We start from the raw sequence: 11,479 nt of genomic DNA on the forward strand, positions 1-11,479 counted from the left end.
CCCAGAGATAGTCCTAATGATGAAGATGATGAAGACCCTTTGCTCCCAGGGAAGGAGAAGGGCCTCTGTTTTTGTTTCTGAACAGCTCAACCTTAAAATTGTACCCCAAAAAACTTCAAGAGTGGACCCTTGAAAGCAGTTGTGGGAAAAGCTGCAAGTCGGGGTAAAGGACTCACACGCAGGCAGAGAGACTCCTCTTCCTAAATGGACTGAACGGTATTTGGAAGTGGGCGGCTGTCTTGTTGTGATAATGTGTTCATAACATGAGCAAGAGAGACTCCTCTTCCTAAATGGACTGAACAAGGTTATTATGGAAGTGGTAAACAGACTGAACATCTTAAGGGTTGTCTTTTTACATTGTCAGTGGGAGAAGGGAGGAAGGTGGGGGGAGGAGAAGAGTTCTGAAGGTGTGGTGTTTTTTTTTTTTCCTTCTTTTAGGTCTGTTAATAAACTTCTTTATATTCTTTCAAGTTTGGTGCCTGCTTTGCATTTCTCCTAATTCTTATCTCACAGAAGATAAACAGTAATGAGTATCTTGGACCAAACCACTACCTAAATTCAGTCCATCTGAGGATCTTGCTAATCATCTCTCTTTCAGGTTGTCAAGACAATTGGTTTGCGAGAGGTCTGGTTTTTTGGACTTCAGTATCAAGACACCAAGGGTTTCTCAACATGGCTAAAATTGAACAAAAAGGTATGTTTGCTCCAAGATTTTGCTTGTCCTTGTTCTCTTCTCTGGGAGTGCAGGGGCAAATTCAGTCTCCATACTTTTGTCAGGGATCTGTTCTTGCCTATCCATGTACCTCAAGTACTGCAAGATCAGTGAATTGGTATTGTGGTGTCCACACACTCCCTCCCCAGGGTATGAGGAGTTGTGGTATCTGACCTGGTCCTGCATCAAGCTCTGTTTGTTACCTGGCCAGATCTGTTGCCCTTCCTGGTAAAATGTTGATGTGGTGCTCATGTGAGCATCTTGGCTGGGGAGAAACCTGGAAAGTAACTTAGCTACCACTGGTCTTAACTACTGCCTTGTGTAAGTCCAGCGGGGAGAAGTGATGAGGTATTTTAGCAGTAAGTAATTGAAAATCCTTGGTTTTTTGCCCACCCCCTTCTGCATTGGAAAGGAGAAATTTTTTTTCCAGTGCATGCTTGTCTTCCTGTTTGTAAACTGCTCCCCTTCACTTGGTATATAGGCTATAAAATCTGCTAACTCTGTTCCAGGTAACAGCACAGGATGTACGTAAAGAAAGCCCCCTGCTTTTCAAATTCCGGGCCAAGTTCTACCCAGAAGATGTGGCAGAAGAGCTGATCCAGGACATCACACAGCGCCTTTTCTTTCTCCAAGTGAAGGAGGCAATTCTGAATGATGACATTTATTGTCCTCCAGAAACAGCTGTCCTTCTGGCTTCTTATGCTGTCCAGTCCAAGTATGGAGACTTCAACAAAGATGTGCACAAGTCTGGCTACCTTGCTAGTGATAAACTGCTCCCACAAAGGCAAGTGAACCTGCATAGTCTTAGACATTCTCTGTCTTAAAGGATTTGTGATTTTTAAAAATTATTTTTTAAGTGTAGGGGGTGTTTTGATTGCAATGCTCAGAATAAAATATAGCCTTGTGCCACTCTGAGCATTTAGATTAGTATTCAATTAATTAAGAGCTTTAACCTTAAGCTTCGTATTGCTACTCTGAAACCCTAATCAGAAGTAGTGAGAGAAGCTGCAAAACAAAATACGCTACAATGAGAAGAAAAACTGAAAAAAATCTTTCATTTGTTAGAAATCTGAATACTGACCATTGTGTGTCTGTCTAGCCTTTTAATAAAACTGTGTCTCTTGAAATATTTTTGTGGGGATCTCTCATGCTAATGGAGTATTTTATGAAGCATTAGTATAGAGTGATGTGATTGTGTGTGTGCCTATATGTAGTGCTTGGTTTTAAACATCCCACGTATGCTCTTTCTAGGGTTTTGGAGCAGCACAAGCTTAACAAGGACCAGTGGGAGGAGAGGATCCAGGTGTGGCATGAGGAACATCGAGGAATGATAAGGTAACTGATGCAGTGTGAAACTGCTGTATTTAAAGTAGTGTTAGTGTGTAATGTATGAATGCATACAAAAATCTGTGACTTGCTTCAGGATAAGTTAGCATTCTTTAGGTTATTTTGCTCTGAGTAACAAGGTTCACATGCCTCTGCACTTGCTGGTCCACATCAGCTGGCTGTTCTTAGTAAAACAAGACTGAGTTTGCAGAGTTTGTAATTATCTACTAGGGTGATGCTTAGAACCTTTGCCAGCTTGTTGCTGCTCTCTCCATGTGGGAAGATAGCACCTTCTTGCTCTAATGGCTTAAAGACTCAAAGAAGAATATCTGCTTTCTTTTTACATGCTGCAGAGAAGATGCTGTCTTGGAGTACCTGAAAATTGCACAGGATCTGGAAATGTACGGCGTGAACTACTTCAGCATTAAGAACAAGAAAGGCTCTGAGCTCTGGCTGGGTGTAGATGCTCTTGGACTCAACATTTATGAGCAGAATGATAGGTAAAAAACCCCTCTCTCTTCATCATTGCCTTCAGCTCCTTTACAATATAAAGTCATTCAAAATCAATCTCTCCTGGAATTCAAATCTTTGACTAAACTCCACAATTTCTGTATAATTCCTGGCTGTGTTTTTGACATTGCTAGAATAATCCATAAAATGTACTTCTTTAGACCAACAAATACAAGAAATTGGCAAATCTTTCCAAGATAGTTTCACTCGTATCCCTAGTCTTCCTGCCATAGATGCATTCTCCAGTTCTGTTTTTCATTTAAAAAACCAAAAAAAGTGGGATTGAAAAACTGCTTCTTATGTTTATATTTCATCTTCATGACTAATTTTGTCTGCTGATTTCAACTATCATAAGAGCACTGAAATATGAGGGTGGATTTGGTATAATTTTGAGCTTTATATTCTAAGTCAAGAATTTGGAATGACTTTGCACTCTCTTATTTCTTCTTGCTTCCCATTTCTGCAGGCTAACACCAAAAATTGGATTCCCTTGGAGTGAGATCAGAAATATCTCATTCAATGACAAGAAATTTGTTATTAAGCCTATTGACAAGAAAGCACCAGTAAGAAGCAACATTCATATTAAGCTATTAAACATTCAGCTTCTTAGCTGAACAATTTCTGTGGGTTTTTGGGGGGTTTTTGGGGGGCTTTTTGGGTTTTTTTGCACAGTATTTTTTTATCAATAGCCTTAACACTGTTGTGAGCAGGGAGACCTGTTCAGGGCAGTAAAGTGATAATTATGATTTTTTTTCTGGCTAAGAGGGTAGAAATTTAGTATAAGCTTAAGCTTTTAAGGTCAGTGGCAGGGAGCAGCTCCTTGCTTAGGGTTTCTGATTCACTCAAGACTGTTCAGATTCTCTGATAACACAGCTAGGCATCTGGGGTAGTTCTCTTAGCTGTGGATGCTTCTTTTGCAATGTGTTGGCTTTAGTAGTGTGTGGGATGATCTTTTGCAGGTTTTCATCCAACTTAAAGCAGAAGCTTTAGGTCACTTTGTAGGGTAGGCTAGACGTTGTTTTCCTTGCAAATTTATATTGAATGTAATTGCTTTCATCTTTAAGGCCTAATAATTCCCTGTGCTAGCCAATGCCTTCTGTTCTTTTGGTCATTCCTGTTGCATTGCTGCTTGGAAGCATTTCCCTGCTGCTGTTGCTCCTTTTTTAACAGAACAAAGTTATTCATCCATTGGTTGTAACATTTAACACCCTTTCTGGCATAAGCCAAGACATTACATTCGATGTGGATGGCCAGGCTATTGTATAGATTATTGAAGTGGGAAGGAAGGTGGGAGAAGGCAGGGACTTGGTGTGCCTGAAAAACCAGCCCTGCTGCTGTTTGTAATGAAATGGTGATGCTAAGATGCTGTGTGCTTGCTGCTAGGGTTGTGTTACAGTGAAACCCAGCACACTGCAATGATGCATTGGGTGCTTCTGCCCTGGGTGTGTTTGTCAGGTTGAAATCCATTCCAAAAAGAAGTGTCTAACTGCCACCACCAATTAATTAGACATTATTAAGAAAAGCTGGCTGGCAACTCTAAAAAGCTCAGGGTCTTGGGAGCATAGTGCATACACAAGGGGCTTCTTACGCTGAAAGAACAGGTCTAATGCTGCCTTTTTCTTGTCCCAAGGACTTTGTATTCTATGCCCCTCGGTTACGGATTAACAAACGAATCTTGGCACTTTGCATGGGGAACCACGAGCTCTACATGCGCAGACGTAAACCAGACACCATTGAGGTGCAGCAGATGAAGGCACAGGCTCGGGAAGAGAAACATCAGAAACAGATGGAAAGGTTGGTAGGGTTCTCAGTAACGTGGGTGTGACTAATCACTGCAGAAGTAGCATCATGTGCTAGATAAATGGCTGGCAGCACCTTAATCTGCTTGAGCCAAAAATAGAGCAGGTTGTTTTCTGCTTCAGTAGGTCTAATGAGTTGATAGTAATGGTACTCATCACAAATGTGACTCACCATTACTTTCTTGGACTTAAAGGTTTGTCTGTCCGTTTCATGGGACTAATACAGACCTTGAAATGTGGAGATTTCCCTTATAACACTGCTATTATGAGCTTGTCATTGAGATGAATGCCAGCAGAGCTTTTTAATTTGCACTTCTATAAAGGGTTACATCTGGAGTAAAGCTCATTATCTGGGTGCTGTAGGGCATATCTTGTGTGTGCTCTTTTTGTGTGTTTGCTACTAAGTGCTCCAATCTGGGTGCTGGTTGATTTCAAATTACATTGTGACTTCCTTCCATCAGAGCCCTGCTGGAGAATGAAAAGAAGAAGAGGGAGTTGGCAGAAAAGGAGAAGGAGAAGATTGAGCGTGAGAAGGAGGAGCTGATGGAGAGACTCAAACAAATTGAGGAGCAAACCAAGAAAGCTCAGCAAGGTAACAGGAAGTCTTTCAGTGTTTCCTTAGATGATGAAAAGTCTGAGTGAGAACAGTTCAAATAGTAAAGCTATGAGCATCTCTGAGTAATTTGGCTCTCCAGTATTGTGTGCTAACTGGTGTTAGGGCCCTGGTTTAGCCTCCTTAAGCTGAATGTAAGCCCTCCATATGCAGCTGCTGAAAAAGATTTGCATTAAAGAAATGGGTAACAGCCAAGATGTCTCTCTTGGCAGCGGAAGTACTTTGCCATTGTTCCTGTGCTGGCTGGAAGCTTTATCCCAGCATGTCTGTAGAGGAAGGAGTCAAAAAATGTAGCAGGGATCACACCAGCCATTGCTGTGGTGATGTACTATCTAATTGCTTGGCTAGAGTTAGTGTGGTGTTGCCCAAGCAAAATACTGGATTCTTCTCTGCCCTTAGGTATGTAATTTTGGGATGGGTGCTTCCCCACAAATCCATTGGGGGTGGGCCTGACTTTTAGTCTTCAGCTCCAGGTAAAACGTGAAGGAGAGGAAAGGAGACAGTTGCTTGTGTCCCTCATTTACCTGTCCCTCTGAAGTAAAACCTTTGTCCAGACAGACTTTCTTCTTCTACTGCCATTCTTTACTTGATCTGTCTTGAAATGTGCTCCCCTATTTTTCAGAATTGGAAGAACAGACCCGCAGAGCTCTGGAGCTGGAACAGGAGAGAAAACGAGCTCAGGAGGAAGCAGAGAAACTGGCTAAGGAACGTAGAGAAGCAGAAGAGGCAAAGGAGGCCCTATTGAGAGCATCCCATGATCAACAAAAGACCCAAGAACAGTTGGTAAGTTTGTGAACTAAAAATCAAGTAGGGAAACTAGTGAAAGGGGAAACATCTAAGCTTTTGAAGCAAACCAGGCTATGAATATAGTGAGGCACTATATTCATAGGTTTTTTAATTTTTAGCCTCAAGTAGATGAACAGATACATAAATACAAGTGTATTTGTACAGTAGATTTGTATTTCTTTTTGCCCTTTTTTGTATGTGATAATGAGAAAATTGTTGCCTTCTGTGGTTTGGATTCAAAGAACTGAGTTTTGTAGCTCTGTTTTGGGGAGAAGGAAAAAGAACCAACCCAACAACCAAACAAAACCCTAACCACAACTAATTGCAAAACTTTTTTGACTTCCTTTCCTCTTTCATCATGGAGGTATTGGTGGAACTGAAGTTAACAGGAAGGCTTGCTTCTTGCTGAAAAGATGTGTTTTCACTCAGGACTTGGACAAAATGCTTCACTTAGCAAGTACCCTGGGTTTTGTTTCCACTAAAAGCCTTTCTTCTGCAGGCTGCTGAAATGGCAGAACTCACAGCTAGGATCACACAGCTGGAGCTGGCCAGGCAGAAGAAAGAGAGCGAGGCACAGGAGTGGCAGTATAAGGTAAAGCAGTCTGAGCAAATGGCATATTTTTTGTGGAATTGCTCTTTGTTCTGGGTTGTAACCCAAACTCCTGCACTAGATTCCACATGAGACTCAAATCCTGCAAGCTTGAGGCTATTGTAAATATGCAGCTTTGGTTTTCTCCATGGAATGGGTGACTTATTCTAACTCCATGTAGCAATTTTTGACTAATTAGGCCTGTAGCCCATTTTCTATTAACTGTAACCATTCTTCGAATCTCTGAAGTGTTACCCAGCAGAGAATTTTTCAAGTGGCGGTGGCTGAGTAGCTTTGGAATATACCCCTTCAGAGGTGCAAGATTTTCTGTAACAAGCACCAAATGGTGCTTCTGTGAGAAGTCTCAGGCACTCAGGATTATACTGACTGACTCACTGTGGCATATCCTACTGCAGGCACAGAAGGTGCAGGAGGACCTAGAAAAGACCAAAGAGGAGTTGAAGACTGCCATGAGCACCCCTCATGTCACTGAACCCATGCACTCTGAGAATGAGCATGATGATGAGCAGGATGAGAATGCGGCAGAAGCCAGTGCTGAGTTACGATCAGAGGCCACCATCAAGGACCGCAGTGAGGAGGAGCGCACCACTGAAGCAGAGAAGAATGAGCGGGTCCAGAAACACTTGAAGGTAAGAAGATGGCAGCAGAGTGTGTGTGTGTGTGTGTGTGTGTCTGGGTGCTGCTTCTACTTTTCTCAATATTTATTGCAGCTGGAAGGTATTACTGTTATTTTAAAAATGAGGGGAGAAGCAGGAAAGAGAGATGATAATGATCTTGCCAGATAGCTGCTTAACCATTGAGTAGAGAGGCAGATCTTGTCTCCTGGCTCTTTACTTCCATTTCACTGAAAGTAGTGAAGTATTTTGAAGCAGTGCCAACAAGTAGCATCTGTCAGATGTAGTATGCTTTGTGTGAGTATTGCCAACCATCTGACAGCTGTTCATAGCCCTGGCTGCAATGAATTGAAGAACTTGGTCTGATTTCTATCAAGAAGCTGTCTCTAACTGTTGAGTCTGGGTTGCATTGCAAAACCCTGGGAGTAGCCCACTAGAGACAGCAGTACTGCACCATCTTCTTGTAAGGAACTCCAGTGTTCTGGTGTTCAGTTGCAAGCATTTAGTTGTGCTGCCTGACTTGCACCGGGCTTTGCTCATTCTGCATTGTACTGTGGTGGCTACATACAGACAGAGGGGTAGAGGTGCATTTTATCTTCTACAGCAAGTTTCTTTTCTGGTGGAAAACTAGTACTTCCTCAAATTCTGCAAGATGCTCCTGTTGTAGTCAGGGATCCCTCCAAATGGCCATTCTTTTAAAGTACAGACATTGGAGACACTCGTTCTTAACTGTGTTAGGTAAAGATAAATAGGGTGACAGATTGCCTGATGTTTTCTACCTTCAAATGTTAGGCAGAAGTATTAGCAACTTCCATAAAATCATAGATCTGTTTAGGTTGGAGTGGCCGCCATAAGATTATCTAATCCCACTTCTTTGCTCAAGCAAGGTCTGCTAGAGTAGGTTGCCCAGAAGAATACACTGGAGCTTGTCTGTTTCCTGTCTCTATTGATATTGAGTCTTTATGAGGATCAGCAGGAAATCTCCATCTCCAGCTTTGAGTCTCTGGCATGTACTAACTTGTTGCTGTCTGTTTCCCCTCCTCCAAAGGCTCTTTCCTCAGAGCTGGCAAATGCTCGGGATGAAACCAAGAAGACGGCAAATGATATGATCCACGCTGAGAACATGCGTCTAGGCCGAGACAAGTACAAGACCCTCCGTCAGATTCGGCAGGGTAACACCAAGCAGCGCATTGACGAGTTTGAGTCCATGTAAACTCTCCCCTGCACCTGCTGCCCTGCACTCTCTTCTCCCCTCTTCCCCATCCTCTCCCATCATTCACTCATAATCGTGCTATGCTGGAACCACTACAGAAGAGTGACCATGGTCTTATTTATCAAGTTTTGGGCAAATGCTGGAGTTAAGTGACAGAAGAAAAATAGTAATTGCGTCTGCCTAGGGTAGCTTGGGAAAGCAAACATGCATTGGGGCAAATCTGAAGTTGTTTGGCTTGGGGTAAAGTCTCACTGTGTTGGGTTTGGTATTGCCCACTGAGATGGCTGTGTCTTCTCCTGTTGTGTGGGGAGACCAGCAGATGCTTGTACTGCATTATATACAGTCAAGAGCTGACAGTCTGACACTGTGCCTTCCTACTAACCTGTGCAAGCTTCAGGATTAAGCTTAATAGCCAGGGTCTGAAATTCTGACTTAACACAGAGTCTGAATCATGTAGTTAAAAAGGGGAGACTGGAGCTTAGGAAGAAGGATTGAAAGTAAAATATGAACTTTCTCTCTAAAAGACCAAAGCTTTTGTCCTACAAAAATAAGCAGACCAAACAGATTCTGTGGTGTTCCTGCTGGTGTTACCTTTTGTTGCTTAATGATGGAGCTTTGAATTTCCTAATAATGAGGAGGCCTTTGGAGTATTTCCACTGATACAGTGTGGTTTGAAGCCTCGAATTCCCCGCTTTCCAGAGGTTTTGTCTCTGGTCAATGGCTTTGTTCACTATCATTTGTCTGACTTGAATGTAACCAGTGAGGCAGAGATAGCTAAAGTACACAGCCTTCCTTTTTGGTTTTGCTAATGAAAACCTGAAGTGGGAGGCAGAAATGTAAAAGACTAAAAACTCCTGTAGCTGTATTTTCCCTTGCTGAACAGATACTTTTCTAGTTATGTGAACAAGATTTCAGGTTTTTCCATAAGAGGCCTTTTTAGCACATAGTTGGTGCCTTATGACTGTGTATAGATCTACTGTAGCTCAGATACCTTTAGTTTAAACTAGATGCAATCATAAAAAGTGATCAGCAGCTGGGGACCAAAAACTACTCTCTTATCTGGGTCATGTACAAGACTGCATCTGTCTTCCTGGCTTCAAGCAGCATTTGAGGGGAGAGGATCCTGAGGCACTTGTCCAATTGCTTTCTTAATCCTCACTAGCAGTCTGCCACATCCCTGGTTCAAGTGCTTTTCCTTCCCCGGGAGGATGCTTTGGCCTTTTGTAGCTTTGAGAACAGAAGGGTTTCTCTTAGAAATGGGATACAAATGGTTGTGAGACTGGTCCTGAGAGCTGCTTGTGCCAGTTATTGTAATAACCATCACCTCCTGTCATCCAAGCTGTCCATGCTGTAGCTACCCAGAATCCTCCCTGCCATTTCTGTGGAGGAAATAGCCATGTATGCTCAGGGTTGAATTGGATGTTGCCTTGATCCCTCATAAAAGGAACTGTTAACCTTCAGAAGTGTCATCTTAAAAATGGGTTCCACCTAAAGTGAAGTCCTCCTTTGTTTTGCCCTCCTTGGATTAGCCTATCCCTATAGGAAGTCATTAGGCTAGCCTGGGATTTATTTTCTTGCCTAGCATAATCCCAAATTTTGTCACTTGCTCAGTTTTGTTGATTCTCCTTTTGTATGATGTTACTGGTAATGATGATAGAAGGAAAACATCTGAAAACTGGAGCATTTTCAGCTCCCTAGTGTATGAAAAAGGGCAAAGGGGGACTGTGCCAAAAAAGAAATGTTCATGATAGTGTTAACAAACTGCAGTATTTCCTCAAGAATTCCTTGATGGCTGGAAACAACCTCACCAGTGCTGTGTTACTTTATTTTTTGAAAGCAATACAAGTCTGTGTGGTGATTCATACAAATACCAGCCAACCTCTGTTAGAAGCAACACGCTAAGCTATGCTCTTAAACATCCAGGTGTGTCATGTGGGAGCCTCCTTCTCGCCCCTGGACACAGAGTGCTTTTGGGGGGGCACATGACATGGCAAGCTTTTTATTGGCCAAGAAAAATATGCCTCAGTACTATGAAAGTCACAAATGGAAGATTGCAGTTAAATTTGTCAGAACGTATTTGCGTATTTCTGTACTGAAGGTGATTGGCATTGCCTCTGCGTGAGTCTCGTTACTGGGGAACAGACAACTTTTAAACTTCTGTTTTGGTGCTTTAAAGCTGGTTCTCAGCACTTTGCTCTGTCCATGGCAACTATTGATGCATTTGAGGGGAGAAAAGCCTATATAACATTTTAATAATTTCTTAACAAGCTGACGTATGGTGCCTGGAATATGTGTTCAAATATAAACCAGTAAACCTTTTCTGCTTTGATGGGTCACACAACACTGCTGAGCTCTCATGTATTATGATGTTGGCATGACTTCTGTTCATATGGTTTTTTAAACGTTCTAGTTCCACATGGTCCAATATAGGAATAGAACGGCTTGTGCCAGTGAGTCCACCTAACTCTTTGTAGTTGTTTCAGCCCTGCCTTCTTTTTAACCAGTATTATATTCCAGTGGTATCTAATGATATTTGATTTCAATATTTCTAGCTATGCACAATTAGAAAATATTAGTCAAGGGATGGAGGGTATGTTTATGGTCCTCCTTCCCTTGGAAATGTATACTGTGTAATAAAGATGATATTTTGCAAGAAAACTAATGTAAGAAGCTTTCAGTATTATGGTGAGATTTGTAGACACATTTTTTATTTGTTAGAATACAGTGAATTGTTCTTCCTCTTCATGTTCCAGTTTAATTGGATAACTACTCCTCTTGGGGGTGGGGGGAGGGAAGTACTTTATCAAATGTTTGCCTGGCTTATTTTTTCTTGTTTTATTTTTTGTTACTGTAAATTATGTTGAAGGTTTTTGACCAGTTGTTGTACTGGATTATAATAAAACATCATTTCCTTAAGGTTGTGGAGTAATTCACGGGTCCACGTGCTTATCTGCAGAGAGAACCTTGATTAAGACATGTTTTTCCTGTTCAGAGGAGTTGTTAAAATCCATACCTTGTTCTTCCTAAAGTGCCAATAAAGTTCAGAGAAATTCAGCAGATTGTGTCTGGCTGGTTACTTAAGGTTTGCTTTAAGTCCAGTGCTGTGTCTCGTAGCTGAGCAGATCTGCCTTGCGGTGCCCAGAGGTCAGCCTGGTAGCTCTCTAGAACATAAGGAGATCTTACTTGCACCTGAAAAGGAACTGCTTCAATAACAACCCCTTCCTCCTCCCCAGCCCCGCCGGCTGCCCAGCTGGAGCCACTACTGGATTTGACATTTCTCCATGGAGGCACTGAGT

At 42.1% G+C, this 11,479-nt stretch overlaps 1 protein-coding gene across 2 annotated transcripts in view; it reads left to right on the forward strand.

The window, feature by feature from the left end:
- MSN (moesin) overlaps positions 1-11,237 on the forward strand; it is a 43,203-nt gene extending 31,966 nt beyond the window's left edge. For both annotated transcript variants that reach the window (XM_042029191.1, XM_042029192.1), the window contains exons 3-13: positions 599-694; positions 1,222-1,496; positions 1,964-2,047; positions 2,392-2,538; positions 3,015-3,111; positions 4,179-4,342; positions 4,809-4,939; positions 5,583-5,743; positions 6,246-6,338; positions 6,752-6,985; positions 8,019-11,237. In XM_042029191.1, coding sequence (XP_041885125.1) covers positions 599-694; positions 1,222-1,496; positions 1,964-2,047; positions 2,392-2,538; positions 3,015-3,111; positions 4,179-4,342; positions 4,809-4,939; positions 5,583-5,743; positions 6,246-6,338; positions 6,752-6,985; positions 8,019-8,183 — 1,647 coding nt within the window. In that variant the 3' untranslated portion in view covers positions 8,184-11,237. The remainder of the gene's footprint in view (positions 1-598; positions 695-1,221; positions 1,497-1,963; positions 2,048-2,391; positions 2,539-3,014; positions 3,112-4,178; positions 4,343-4,808; positions 4,940-5,582; positions 5,744-6,245; positions 6,339-6,751; positions 6,986-8,018) is intronic.
- The last annotated feature ends 242 nt before the right edge of the window (positions 11,238-11,479 follow it).

This window comes from Corvus kubaryi, unplaced genomic scaffold, assembly GCF_017639235.1.
Source record: "Corvus kubaryi isolate FWS band 111438036 unplaced genomic scaffold, C.kubaryi_AGA036_p1.0 37322, whole genome shotgun sequence".
NCBI lineage: Eukaryota > Metazoa > Chordata > Aves > Passeriformes > Corvidae > Corvus > Corvus kubaryi.